The sequence below is a fragment of the Diadema antillarum genome, unplaced genomic scaffold (assembly GCF_040938485.1).
Source record: "Diadema antillarum isolate AM-2024a unplaced genomic scaffold, OU_Dant_1.0 seq00001317_RagTag, whole genome shotgun sequence".
In the NCBI taxonomy this organism is placed as follows: Eukaryota; Metazoa; Echinodermata; class Echinoidea; order Diadematoida; family Diadematidae; genus Diadema; species Diadema antillarum.
Window position 1 is genome coordinate 270500 of NW_027272089.1, and position 15730 is coordinate 286229.

General features: G+C 36.0%; 1 protein-coding gene across 1 annotated transcript in view; it reads right to left on the reverse strand.

The window, feature by feature from the left end:
• LOC139708183 (quinone oxidoreductase-like) overlaps nt 1-13721 on the reverse strand; it is a 32632-nt gene extending 18911 nt beyond the window's left edge. The window contains exons 1-4 of the mRNA XM_071620158.1: nt 13632-13721; nt 4771-4920; nt 932-1092; nt 456-507 (exon numbers count right to left, since the gene is read on the reverse strand). Of these exons, the coding sequence (XP_071476259.1) occupies nt 456-507; nt 932-1092; nt 4771-4920; nt 13632-13721 (453 nt within the window). The remainder of the gene's footprint in view (nt 1-455; nt 508-931; nt 1093-4770; nt 4921-13631) is intronic.
• Nucleotides 13722-15730: the final 2009 nt, after the last annotated feature.

Here is a 15730-nt window from a genome sequence, read left to right on the forward strand (position 1 = left end):
ATACACGGACACGAACACACACACACACACACACACACACACACACACACACTAAAAAACAAAACAAAAACGTAAACGTTTCTCGGCCCCTGCAGTGGTGTTCATGCATCTCTGTACCCTATCACCTATTCAGAATTCGTACTATTATAAACCAGTGGTCCATGATCTTGTGTCACCACATCTAGAGAAGATACGAGAATAATTAGGCATACTGTATGAGAACACAGTGAACACCAAACTGATAATGGTTGCTGCTGGCGACTGTGATAGCATCATAACTTTGACGTTTGTTGAACGTTGAATTATTTGTATCAAAGGGTTTTCCTTGCTGAAACATTCCACTTGTAAAATAAATCGAACAAGAATAGCTTCTTTTAGAGTTCTTTAATTATATACATTATTCGGATAGAAATAGTGTGCAATCGAACCGTACGTGAACAAAATGCTTTACTTACCGCACCACTAGCTCCTTGGACCAGCACGCTGTCACCATTCTTAAAATTAGCTCTGCAATTGAATTGCCAAAGCATGGAAATCAGTAAGTATGGTAAACAAAACAAGGACACCACTCACACACGTGTAAAACTCAAGCTTACTATTAGTTACAGTACTTCTGAACATCCGCGATCCGACATGCAAATACGCATTATTAGGTGTGGTTTTTTTTTCTTGAGGATCAATGTTTATTTTCTTCAAACAGTAAAATCAATCCCTACTGCAATGTGCTCTTAGATCTGATTTTTGATAATTTATGTTGATGTTTGATAATTCTAATTTTCCATATCTCAGAAGAAAATTGGCATTTCATGAATTCCGTTCTTACAATATCTTTAATAGTACCACAAGCATTAATTTGGCACCAAACGTTTTCAAATAGATATGATTCGTCTTCCCAAAGCGTACATGGATACGGGGATCCACTTTAACCCACCTCGTCAATGCTCTTAACGCACTGAAATAAGGAATTGGTAGAAGGGCACCCTCTTCGAAAGTCAGATCCTCATGAAGTTTGTAGACTCGGTCTGCATCTGCTAGGCAATACTGAGCGTACGTTCCCGTTATCGGTTGGCACACATAAACACGGTCTCCAGGCTAGTAAGAGGGAAAAGCACATCATAATTTCAAGTGACTTGGTAGGAAAATAGCTTGGAGTGGTATATGGCAGCAGTAAAAAGAACTACAACATTCTGTTCCTCTCTGTGCAAGCTCCTAATATCAAATTTTTTAAGAACCACTTTGGTAGGGATGGGAGAAGCGAAGTGCAACCCTGATGTATTCCGGTTGGAGAAACGATGTATGCAACCATCTCCCCCATGTTTTGGAATCGAATGGAATGTACAGAATAATATGCAAAGTGATAACGAAAACAATATTTTCAAGCAGAACGAATTGAAATTAAAATTAGCCAGGTTCTTTTCGCCCGATCTCTTCTTGGTCGCACATTAGCGTACACCAGATTGTGTCATTATTCCTTACCAATGGGGTAGATTTACAACCACATATCACAGACTTAGCATTAGATTTTATTCATCACAAGTGCACGTTGACTTTATTAAGAATGTGAAATAAGTAAAAGATTTCAGCATGAAACGAGATATGGAGTAAAATAATATAGATTACGTTACCGAGTATTTGCTAATCGTTAATCTTGTCTAAGTGCCCTGAATGTATCAACTGGGTTTTGAAAATAAAAGTCATTCTTGCTCTCGGAATATTCTCGGAATATTGGTGTTATCCACAGAGTAAAATTTCACCTCCCAATTACTCCGCTACTTATGCTGTATTCCTCTCAGATATCACCCTATTTACATTACGGTTTGTTGGCTTGGGGCAACGCTCATCAAAATCTCTCAAACAGGTTGCTGCTTCCGCAAAACAAAAGCACTCCGTGTCATTTTCAACTCTAAAATCTCACGCAGATCCATTGATTTTTAGAATAAATTGCTAAAGATAAAAGATTTATATCAACCTATAGCCTGCTCCGTGCATTTGAATGCCCCTACCGCATGCCTTTCCTCTCTCCCTTTTTTTTTTCTTTTCTCCTTTCTCAACACCCGTCCCGATTTTCGTTGTATTGCTACCTTTGTAGTGTTCTGTTTGTACTTCGGTGTATTTTAGTTCATGTACTTGTCTTGCATCTTGCTTGTTTGTGCTGTTAGTCTCGTCTCTACCGGGTTTTTCCGTTTCATTTAGTGTATCACCCCTATGAAACAATACAGATTTATGTATGTACTCATGTTTAAGTTGGTTAATTGTCCAAGCAACATTAATTGGATTTGGTGACCATGAATATCTTCTTTTTTTTTTCGTAAGTATATTGTATATTGCAACGGGGGGGGGGGGGCACAATTTATAAGCTTTGCTTTTCAGTGAGTCCCCCCCCCCCCCCCCCCATCTGCCTAATATGCCCCAATATAGGTTTTTCGGCCCAATTTCATAAGATTTGCATTTGATTTAACGATAAGATCATTCAAGTTCAATTAAATTTGAATGATCAATGAGATCAGCATTCAAAAAGGTAACTAGTCCATTCTGTTTAATTTAAGCAGCACGCGATTCCACGAGTTTCTCAAGCTTACGTGTAAAAGGGCGTTCAAAACACGCATGTATTACACATTTAAATTCGCATCAGCACTGCCGTGAAGAACGCTAGGAATTCAAATTCACGATAAGGCAAACATTTCCAACATATATGGGCAGTGTTTGTCATTGTTGCTTATGTTAGAATGGAGTTAGAATGGTTTACATCATTCCTGACTGACAGAACTCAATGTGTATTTTATGATGGAGCACTGAGCAGTTTTCTCAAGGTTAAATCAGGTGTACCACAAGGATCAATACTTGGACCGCTTCTGTTTTTTTTTTTTCATATGAATGACTTGTGCAACATTGATTATAATCAATTTAAAGTATCCTTATACACAGATGATAGTATTACGGCCATTTTTGTGGAAGGGAAAATGCAAGTGCTGTTCAAATTACATTACAGAATAATTCCAAATTATTCCAAATTTTGGTCAAATTTTAATCCTCTGTACAAAACTTGAATTTTTAACAGGAACCAATGATGTGTAATGAGTGTGTGCTTACCAATTGCTTACAATGACTCTGAACAATAAACATGAAACCCACCTGTTCAGAGCTTTGCTGACTAGGCCTCTGGTCTCTTGCTCCAAGGCACATGAATGCTTTATCATTAATTCATGATAGATTGCCCTGGGCACTGCTATTTTTAATTCATGGTAAAGGGTAAAATGCATGCACATTGTAAGCACATGTTTCCATGTTCTTGCATACACTACATTTCCGTATGAATTAAGACTAGCTGTGAAAGGGAATTCCTCATGAATAAATTATAAAGCATTCTATCCCTGTCCATTGTCCAGAACCATTGTCTGGGTATTAATCACACACTCTCGTACACAGCAATTGACCCCTGTGCAAAGTGAAAGTTTTGTACAGAGGGTTGAAAATAGAGCAAAATCTGAACCTTGACTTAAAAATTAATCTTGAATTTGATGAAACTAAGTTATGTTTCATTATCAAATTACCTCCAACAAAATAGTTCACTTTTCAGTTATTGCTCATGTCAATGTCAGTGTTATCTAATCATTTGTTTTTAAGGAACAAAGTGGGAAATGTTTTTTGTAACACCCAGTACTAGCATATAGCCCGTATAACTCAACTTTCGTACACATACATGTACATTTTATTGATACACAACTTTAGCGGCTGCTAGAGCAGAGTGTACATGAATATTTCGAATAGGGATAGAATTAGTGGGTAAAACATTTGACAATCAGCAAGACTAAGATCACTGGCGATACTCTTGAATGAAAGGGGTCTATACAGCTGAGCTGATTGTGACAACTTATGGTACGGACAAGGGCAAGGTAGGAATGTAATCAAGAATGTAAATATGGATGTGGACATCTAACAAATTCTAAGATGTAGCCATTCCCTAAATGTTGCATTCATAATGTTATGGGATAGATTAAAAGTGGAATACGACAGGTTAACAGGAAGGAAATACGTAAAATACTATTGAAATTAATTGATTACATGGAACTTTAAAATGAAAATGAAGTATGTAATCCAATATAACAGCAAAAAACAGGCGCGTAAAATTGAATACTCAAAGAATTAAAATGAACTATGACAGTAGAGTTGTAACGAAAATCGCTTGAATTGAACGTTTGATTAATTCGAATGCAAATCTTATGAAATTGGTTGGAAAAGCTTTATTATCATCCCTGCAGTCACCCTATCTTTAATGTGGCAGAACATATAGGACATTATGGCTATTTTTGTTCAAATACGAATACAATGTATTATGGGAGCATTATTGAAATACATGATTATCGTAACATACGGCCGAAATGTCATCTTCTCAATCATCATTTGCCAAAGAGCTTTGATAGAAGAACTAAAATGGTCACATTTGCAACGGAAATAATAGATGTTATGTTCAGACATGAGGTCGTACACTACGCTGTTTGGAATACATTTGAAACACTTTGTCGACATGACACCTGACAGCGTATATTTATGTTGACAAAAAAAAGAGAGATACAGACTGCAACATCCCCCCCCCCCCCATAGTCGGCAAAGACCGAGTGACAATAAACAATTCCTGAGCTTGCACTATTCGCTCGCAATGATGAATATCTGCTAACTTTCGTTGTCATAAAACCATACACATGCACTCTTGGATCGCTTTTTCGTAGAAATTTGGAATATCCTGTCAGAGGAAACGTTTTAAAATACTACCTTGACATTGATGACTCCATCGCCAACCTCGTCGACGACACCTGCCCCGTCCATTCCAAGGATGAATGGCGTCATGAATCCACGCCATCCCTTCGCTCTGATACGAATCTCTAACTCGTTGACACCAGCTGCCTTAAGGCGGACCAGGACCTGAACGGTAATCAGACACACAATCATCACTGTCAAACATTTTGTTGGCAAAACATTTGTAGTTCCGGGTGCTGCAGAGTCCCTGACGTTTTGGCTTGGGGTGGGGAGGCATAGTACCCAATGCATGTGAAAAGTAAAATCGGGGGATGCATCACAATAGTTGCTTGTCCATGTAATTGACTATATGTTTTTGTGGTCTTTCGTATAATTCGCCAGTCAAATTGATACAGCGATCGTTCAATTTCGGGGGTCTTGGCCATACTATCTTGTCGTTCAAATTCATTTTCGATCAGTCAAATTTGTATTCATGTCAATCAAATCTAAAATGTTATCATGTAAATTCATAGAAAGTAATCCAACTATGCGCAAAGCGGTCATTCAATTTCTCGCGAGACGGGAATGTGATTGCGCAGTGCAGCTATTCCAACATTCAAATTCGCTTCGGAGCAATATATTTAACACTTCGAGCAATCAAATTAGCACGATAGTATTCTGGTCTCAGCTTATAATCATTAGACATTCGTGTGTCTTCATCCATTAACTTATTGTCCCCGCTGGAAAGAACACAGTGTTCCACAGAGTGTTCACATAGTCGGCTACATGATGAGGATGATTTCACACTGTGGTGTGGTTTTTCAGAGAGTTGTCATATAGTAATGTTCTGTTTCACACTGTAAATTGATGATTCACAGTATGTTCACAATGTTGAAACACTCAAATTCAACAATATGACGAGATTTCACACTGTGTTTCACATTCTGTTTCACACTGTGAGACACTGTGTTCTTTCCAGGAGACCTGTCCATGTCTTTTTTATTTTTATTTGTATTTTTGCATGGGTACATGAATCAATTTTACAAACTTCATGAAATCCCTTTCTATCATTTTCATTGTTACTCACAGTTACAAGAAATGCTCATTTCCATTGATTTGAATACTTAGTACATCATGTTGTGATATGTGTTCTTCCTATAATATGCATTACATATAGACCGTATGTCTTGCTGGGAAAAGTACATATTTCTATAGATTTTCCTCTTTTTTTTCTTTTTTTTTACTTGGGGAACGATTGCTAAGCACACTAAGATCATTATTGATTTTCTTTTTATTTCCGAAACGGTACAATCATATACAAAATCAATAGTGATGAACAAGACATACTTGAAACATGAATCAAGGGTAAAACAAAACACAATGAAAACAAATAGACAAGTGACAATGATAGTAATATTTTATGTAAAGATGGATAGCCATTTCAGATCTATCTATATGATAAATCTGTTCTTTCATGGGGTCCGAGATTTATAAATGTATATGATAACTGCATGTCTTTAATTCATACAAACATCATTTACCATATTAATTATCACAAAACAATCCCTCAAAACAACCCCTTTTCCCTCCAGGGTGTTCGTCCGAGGCTCTGATGATACGGGGTAATACACACACACACACACACACACAAGACAAAGGCAGATCATCATATAATTTGCTGCCACGATAAAAAAAAAATGTATGTTTACAATTTTGCGAATTAGGTTTCGGTAAAATTAATTTCTCACGTTGTCTTTAAGAGTAACCGATTTCTTTGTAAATAAATATATCATGTAAATTAGTAGGTGCCATTTCATTTGTACATCATCGAGTAAACATGCCATGTGCTGCGATTTTCTACAGTTTTCCAACTGAATTATCATGAATGTTCACTTATTGATTTATGTTCATATTACTTTATTTTTAGTATTATCCTGTGCGATCTGGTCTGCAGTTTCTGTAACGTTTCTACATTGGCTTTGGCTGCTGAGTGCCAGATCATAATAATCACCATAATAAAAAATTATACAGTAGTATCATAGTTGACACGTTGACGAATCCCCTCACTCTGCTCAAACGCCTTGATAACCTATTTACACAATATGTAAGTTCCATTTTAACTACGGAGTGAATCAATGATGATGCGTAGATATTTGAAGCTTCCAACTTGAGATATATGATATACTCTCAGGTTCAGTATACCATGTTTTGAGCAGTTTATTTTTGATTTATTATGATTCATCCACATGTTTGATTTCTGTAATTCTTCATAAAGTACATTTTCGATCATTTTGGGATCTCTATTCGAGAAGTATATGACAGTGTCGTCTGCATAATTCTTTTTGAACATTAAAACAGTTTAAATACAACAAAAATGTATCGGACAAGTATAGATATGTGTTACCCCATGAATTACTGGTAATTCTGATGATAGCTTACCGTTAACTGTACGTCTTCTGTATATCTATCTTTTAGGTGTGATGGGTTAGGCATTGAATTTTATAAATGTTTTTGGAGGGATATAAAAGATTTATTGGTTGAGAGTTTAAATGAAGCTTATGTTAAAGGTGAGTTATCTGAAAGTCAAAAGCAAGGGGTTCTTACACTTATATATAAAAAGGGAGATAAACGAATTTTAGATAATTGGAGACCGATATCATTATTAAACACAGACTATAAGATAATTGCTCGAGTTATGTCTCAGCGATTGCAAAGAGTTATTCATAAAATAGTTTCATGTGATCAGACTGGTTATATAAAAGGGCGTTCAGCTGTAGATAATTTGAGATTGATTCAAGATATTATTGATTATTGTCATGTATTAAAAAAGGAAGGTATACTTATTTTTTTGGATTTTCAAAAAGCGTTTGATTGTGTGAGTCATAAGTTTCTTTTGCAGGTTTTAAAAAGATTGAATTTTAAGGAATCATTTAGTAAATGGATAAATGTTTTATATACGGATGTAATGGCAAAGGTTATTAATAATGGATGGGTTACAAATGTATTCAAGATTACAAGGGGTATTAGACAGGGTTGCCCCCTATCAGCGTTATTATTTGTTTTAGTAGTTGAAGTAATGGCAACACGTATACGCTCTAACATGAATGTACACGGCATTAGCATACCGGTTTGTAACGATCCGTCCAGTGATGTTTATGATATACGTGTTTCACAGTTAGCTGATGATGCTACTTTAATTGTTGACTCGGTAGAGTCAGGTAATATTGCAATGCAAGAGGTATTAGTGTTTGGTGAACATGCTGGGTTACAGTTGAATTTTCAAAAAACAAAAATATTACCATTGAATATTGATATCAATGAAGTAAATTGTTTTAAAAGTTTAGAATGGACAGAAGAGCCGGTTACACATCTTGGTGTTGTTTTGTGTCAGTCAGAAAATGAATTTAATTGTTTAAATTGGTTAGTTAAAATTGAGAAAATTTAGCGAATAATAAGAATGTGGAGGATGAGAAATTTAACTTATTATGGGAAAGTAGTTATTATTAAATCTTTACTTGTACTCAGTTAATTTATCTTTCAACTTGTTATAAAATTCCTCAGAAATAAGTAAAAGAGTTGAATAAGATATTATTTTCATTTTTGTGGAATTCTAAAAGAGAAAAGGTTAAAAGAGCGGTTGTAATGAATTGTGTTTTACAAGGTGGTTTAGGAATGATTGATTTAGATGCAAAAATGAAGTCACTTAGGCTTTCTTGGTTGCCGAAATTATTAGATGCTAGTGATAACTCTTGGAAATATATATGTAAATTTTGGTTATATAAGATTAGAGGGTTTTATCTATGTTTACATCATAATAATTGTTCAGCTGCAGATATGGTGTTATTGTGTAAAAGATATAAATTACCGTTATTTTATTTTGATCTTCTTTCTACATGGGCAAAAATGCATTATACAAATATATTGCAGGTAAATGATATATCAAATGAAATTATTTGGAATAATACGAACATCAAGTATATGAATGAAATTTTATTTAATAAAGATTGGGTTGAAAAAGGTATTATTCATGTTAAACAGTTGATAAGAAATGAATCATGGAAAAATCATGAACAAAATTGAAATAATGAATTTGAATTCTTTATTAAAGGGATCGTATAGTTTTGGTTGAGACTTAACTTCAGGTTTTCACAGGTTTTTATCATTTTCTTGTGAGATAGTGAGAAACCTCTTATGAAATATGAAAGAGCATGCAATTCCAAGAGGGATTCAATATTTATTTGAATTTGATGAAAATTTGTTTTGAAATGGCCGAGATATAAAAAACAGAGCGATCCTAATAAAGTGTGGGAACCACATTTTATTACGATCGTTTTGTTTTACTTTGTTTTTTGGATGTTTCAGCTATTCCAAACCCGTTTTTATCAAATAAACTTTGAATTCCTCTTAAAATGGTATGCTCTGTACTATTTCATAAGTGTTTTCTTGGTATCTCACTAAAAAGTTAAAGCCCAATTTTCATCTCCACCAATACTGTACCATCCCTTTAATATCGTTTCAATATGTAAGAATTAAAAAAGCATTGCCACAGGTGTGGTTTGATTATTTGTGTAAAAGGCAATGTACCCGAGATGTTTCGTTTAATAAAGAATTGTTTCAGATAAATACTGGGGATATAATTGAATTGATAGTTTTAAAAACAAAACAGTTTTATTTGTTGTTGCTGGATGAAAAGAAATCTGAGTTAAGTGTGATATATTTTTGGACAAAAACATTGCATATACCTCCAGAATTGATTGGAAAGTGTTGTTTGATTTCAAGTTTGGAAAGTTATTCAATAATAAGGTGAAGCAATACAGTTTTAAGTTATTACATAGAATATTACCATTTAAAGAAAATTCAGTAAAATGAAAAATTACGTTTGATATGATTTGTAAGAAATGCAGCGAAGCTGAATCTATTTGGCATGTTATGTTATATTGCCCAGATACAAAGTTATATTGGGGAAAAATATCAAATTTTACATGCGCTTATTTTCATATTGATATCACTGTTAATGAGCGAATGATATTAACAGGATTTAATGTAAGAGATAAATCTTTGATGTTGTTGAATTTGATATTAGTTTTTGCCCAATATACGATTTTTCGTTTGTATGTACTTATCAATTATACAACAAAAGCAACGAATGTTTACGCACTATTGACAGATTTTAGAACGGAGCTCATTTTGAATTAGAAATTTTTGGTTAAAAAAAAAAAGCTACTTGATTTCACGAAAAGGCACCTTTATGAATTAGAGCAGAAGTTGAATCATAAAGATTATATTTGATTACCTGTGGATGCACAAATTAATATGCTGAGGTAATGTTACATTCAGGGAATATTTTGGATATAATTTATTTGAAGTATACTTTCACCAGAGGAATCGAAATTTATGTGATGATATGATTTTGACAATTAATTGTTCGCACACTTATTTTCTATGTTCGTACATCCTGCTCTCTATATGTCTTTGTGAATTTTTTTAGATATTTGAAATGAAATAACGTCCCTCGAAGGAGGATTAAGAAAAAAAAAATCTTTTAGATAGCTATGAAACCAGTCTGAGGAATTAAGTCCTGAGGTAGAAGCAAGCTTTTCCAGTAGAATGTCAGTGTCAACAGGGCCAAAAACCTTTTGAAAATCGACCTAAAAGATCCAGTGTGCATGCCATGGTCAAGTTACATTAAAAATAAGCCAATCATCCGTTACCTTAATGATCTCAGTACTTGTTGAGTGCAATTTTCGAAATCCAGATTTATGCGGAGTGATAATATCATTGTTTAACACAAATCGGATTAGTTGACGTTGAACGATTTTTTTCTGAAAGTTTCGAGACGCATGGTTACAAAGAAATAGGTCTTTGATTATCGGGATCGGCTTTATCGCCCTTTTGAACAGTGCTTTGCTATTTTCCATCTCTTCGGAACCAGCCCCTCACAAATCCACATATCAATAATGTGCGTTATACCTTTAACTAACTCAAGTCCGCATAACTTCAAAACATACAAACTTATACCATCAATGCCTAAGACTTTTTGTTTTAAGAGACAGAAATTTCTTTAAATACATGTTTCCCTCGCTGGTGATAACACAAATGAGTTTTCAGTCTTAAAATATATAATTTAATGGGATATCTTTAAATTACGACTCAACACACACCTTTTCATTTATTACTGTTTATTTATCAAGTACATCAGAAACTTTTGCAGCGCAGAAGAATATGTCTATAGGTTTTGGCTTTATAAACTTATATATTATTATCATTATATTATATCTTGCGACTCATTTTCCTCATAGGCAATTGAGTTGGCAACATTTTAAAAATGGTTATTGAATTCCTTGGCTATATTTTTTCTGTCTCCGGTAATATGATCAATTCTGAAGAATCATTAATCCATAGAGCATGGAAAGTGCTTTCTCTTTACACTTTTGACTCTGATTGGCATATGCTTATCTACAACTTCCATTACCAGTTTTTTTTCCCATTGAGGCACTGCCTCATCTAAGCAACCACATTCTTCTATTTAGACCAATTTTGTGACCGAATCATATCTTTAAATGCATCTACATCAATACCAGTAGTTTTTTTTCAAATCTGTTCATCTGCTTTAATTTCCATAAAAGGTAGCTTAGCGGATGATCAGTGAACCCCACGTCATGAACACCCCAAGAGATTACCTTAACAGGTTAACTACACAATTATGATCTATACATGAGAGATTGTGAATCAGGAGATATACGCATAATGCTAATGCTGCATAATGTTAAAATCAATGTCCCCCGTCAAAATCATAGGCGCTCCAAACCCTTCATTAAAAGCAAACTTATCTTCATACTGTGAAAGAGCGTTCCAGTTTGAATTCGGTCTGTACCAGTTCGCAAGAAGTAGAGGCGTGCAGTTTGCAACATCAGTTAATTAATAGCAGTATAGCCTCCACCTGTTTACAATTCAAACTTGAATGACGATATTCATATGGCACTCTCTTTTGAATGATCTCGTTATCAAATTAAACGAGAAACGCACAAAAATACCTGCAAAAAAAAACCCCTATATTATAACGTGTGTTCATTATACAGTGTCCATTGTTGTCTCTGGAGAAAAAAAAAAAGTCATTTCAGTGAAAATTTGGCCTACATATTGTGTCAAATACAATGACAAGAAGATCTAGAACTTTGACTGAGCCCATTGAAAATGATGTGTGTGTGTGAGTGAGTCACTTTCTTTTCGTGCACATTATTCTTATAAGTCTCCGTGTGTGTGCCTGTTATGCTGGAGCATGCCCTGTTACAACACCTATCCTTTTATGCACAATTCCTGGTTTGACACGAGCATGGTTAGGTTAAGGGTAGCCCTATCCAACCAGTATAATGAGTACGATGGTATTGACATACACTATAGCCTATTTGACGCTGCACCCCTGCCAGTATCAGCCAGCCTGTGGATTGCAAACAAATAGTGTTTGTCTCTTTATAGTTTGTCATCAATCTTTGATTATAGAGATGTTTATATGAAAAGTTTTGAAAGGTCCTCGACCCCCCCCCCCAAAAAAAAAAAAAATGTTATGTTGATATGTTGAAGGTCTTCGTTGCTATCATAAGATATCATAAGCGGTCTTCTGCTGATTTGGAGAGCACACAGCTGTTTTCATAAAGGCTATGAAAATTATGTTGTGCTGGAATTAGTTGTACATTTTGGTTGTCACTTTTATTTTCTATTATTAATTATGAAAGACTTAGCCCATTGGCTAAGTCCACTTTCATAGATACTCAGTATACACAGTCTCTCAAAAACAAGAAATCTGCGTGAGGACAATTAATAACATAGCCCTAGTATAAGGTGCGGTACACTCGAAGGAATTTTCTTAAATTAATTGAAAAGTTGCGTTTCAAAAAAAAATATTACGCAACAAGGATTTAGGGGGGTTGTCTTGTGTTTGTCTCTGCTAAATACATTTCTCGTTATCCTATTTAGTGCGAGAATACCAAGAAATTTTCTCCTCTCATTATAAGCTCTTTGGAGAATACAAATGACACTATCGTGACATCTGTTGCCACTCCGTGCTTTTACAGCCATTATTTTGTCACTGCTGGTGAGCTGTGTTACAAGTTTCAGTCCTAGAAATAAAAAGTCTCTCCATTCCCATGGGAGTATGATACATTCCCTCCCCTTTGATCCTCATCAGTATACTTCATGCACAGTGGAAAGATGTACACGCAGGAGAAAAGTCAAGATTTAACCAATTAGCCATTCGCATCTTCCCCGGAAGATTATTATTATTTTTTTCTCGAATATTCCACACAAAGCATGCACCAAATCTTTGAATTTCATTTGAAGGGAGGACACTCCTCCCACACCCTCCCTTTCGTTGCCCCGAATATTAATTTTTCTAGCTTTTTTGTATTGGAAACTGTCCAAATATGCAATAGATCACTGGATTCGGATTGTGATTTGTAAAAGGGAATTTCAGTTCTTAATTTTTAAAAGTTCACTCGTGTGGGAGAGGGGGATACACTCTCCCTCTCCGCTCTACTTCAAACACGCCCAAGCACACGCGAGTCAAGCAGTGACAAATACCGATTGTTTTAAGTTTTAGCCATTAACTTTGTTCCTGGATATTATTCGGCTCAGGTGAGCTATTGCGATCGCTCTTCGTCCGTTGTGTGTCGTGCATAAACTTCTTACATTTTCATCTTCTTCTTAAGAACCCCACGACCGATTTTCACCAAACTTGGTAGATAGCATCCCTTGGGGGATAGAATCTCAATTTGCACAAATGGGCACCATGCCCCACCTGGGGCAAAATCTTCTTCTCTAGAACAAGAAGGGATAGAGCTAAGTTGCTAGGAAAGTAAGAAAACAACGAATACTTTGACATTAAACTTGATTTTCCTTACCTTTCCGGCGACGACCTTGGGGACAGGAATATCTTCTTTTATTTTCATTGTGTCCGCGTCTCCGTACTCCTCAATTATGACAGCTTTCATCGTCCGGCCGGCCATTTTCGGATTCCTTTCCTTGTGTGATTCTATCGGTCAATCACTTCTATCTCTTTTTGTTTCCCCACTAAACCTCCTTAGCTTCACTATCAAAATTGTCGATGCTAAGCAACTTACCTCCTGCAATATATGATCAACAAGTAAAGAGCGAAATAACTGAAGAGTGATGCGTGTCGTGTGAGGAACACAAGTGCCTGCAACAGTGGGTCGTTGCAATAATGACTGGCATGCTCCAAGAAATTCCTTTAAACGATTACAGCATACCAGCAAATATCACTTAACTGATACTGACATATGCAAGCATGTAATGACATTTAATGACACTACGTTGTTGTAGTACCTGAAAGCATGTTCTGCGTTTGTGATGTTTTTGAGCGCGGAGAGTGCGAGGAAACGTTTTTAAATTCATATCAAAGCCTTTATTCGAAGGTATAAAAGATATAGTTTCCAGAATAGGCAAGAGTCTTGATCGGGTATTGGCTCGTATGAGATTGCAATGTCATTCCCTATACATAAAAGTTATCATCAAGGGCGTTGGAAGCGGGGGGGGGGGGGGTGGGGGTGGGGCGGGGACAGAGGGGGCACTTGCCCCCCCCCCCCCCCCAATAAAATTTTGGGAGGCAAAACGAGTTTTGCCCCCCCCCCCGCCCCCTGATACAAATAATTAATCAGTTATTTAAAGACCAAAAAAATATATATAATTATATTGTAATCAAATTATAAATACACTAATGATATATACATTATTATATATGACGTATGAATAAATTTAGTGTATAGATGGTAGCCTCGCGTCCTCGGGTGTGCCCCCTGAAACATACCTTCAGTAAACCTTTCATTTTCCTCTTCTTCTATGCTTTCTAGCAATATAAGAATAATTTTCATTGCTTGAACATTGCGATCACGTTTAAGACAGATGGCAAAGTGAAAGCGGCTCGCCCGCTCTTCCCGTACTTATAGTAAAATGAATAGTTTTCATAAGTTATGATCATAGTCCTTCGCAGTGATTTTTTTTTATTCCCTTAGAAATTGAATTTCAAATGCTCTATAAACGCGACTTTTATACTTTGTTTTCACAAAAACTCCTTACCGTGGGAGGGGGGGGGGGTATCCCCTCCTACACCCTCCCCCGCTCGGTCGCTTCGCTCCCTCGCCGAGGATCTCACACCGTCACATTAATGTGCCCCCGTATGTTATAGGAATCATAGTCCTTCGCAGTGATTTTTTTCACTATGTTTAACTTCCTAGAAATTTGCTTTTTAATGCTCTATAAACGCGACTTTTGCACTCTGTTTTTACAAAAAGTCCCTACCGTGGGGGGGGGGGGGGGGTAGCCCTCCTCCCACACCCTCGCCGAGGATCTCACTCCATCACATTAATGTGCCCCCATCGAGATTTTGCCCCCCCCCCAAAAAAAAAACAAACAAACAAACAAACAAAACCAAAAAAAAACACAAACGAACAAACAAACAAACCAAAAAACAAACAAACAAACAAACGGCGCGCTTGATTATCATGGTGGCGAAATGATAATGCCTGATAATTTGGATCAGTCCGTCACGGGAACTTGAAGATACACGAGTTGTTGGAGGTTTTGCAAAGGGTATACAAATAGCCATATGATTTCTTTCCTCATTTAGCAATATTAGTTGGTCAATTGAGAGCAATTCTGACACGCGCATTTACAGTGAGATTCAAACATATTTGAAGAAGCCAGAAAAGTAACACTGTATGTACAAGTATTGGTTGTTACATATAAAGCTGACATCACTGGAGGGGTAACGCCAATGAAGGGAAACAAGTGAATTGACATGGCGTATATAAACTAATGATAAGGCCTAGGAAGCGGGATTTCACATGGACTGGTACTAAACAAGAATAACACTTTACGAACATGCACGGTACGGTACAAAATACACCCTGTCCCTTCCGTTAAGCGAGTTTTAATAGTACACTGAATATCGAAAGAAAACTAGAAATATCACTTAAGGTGATTA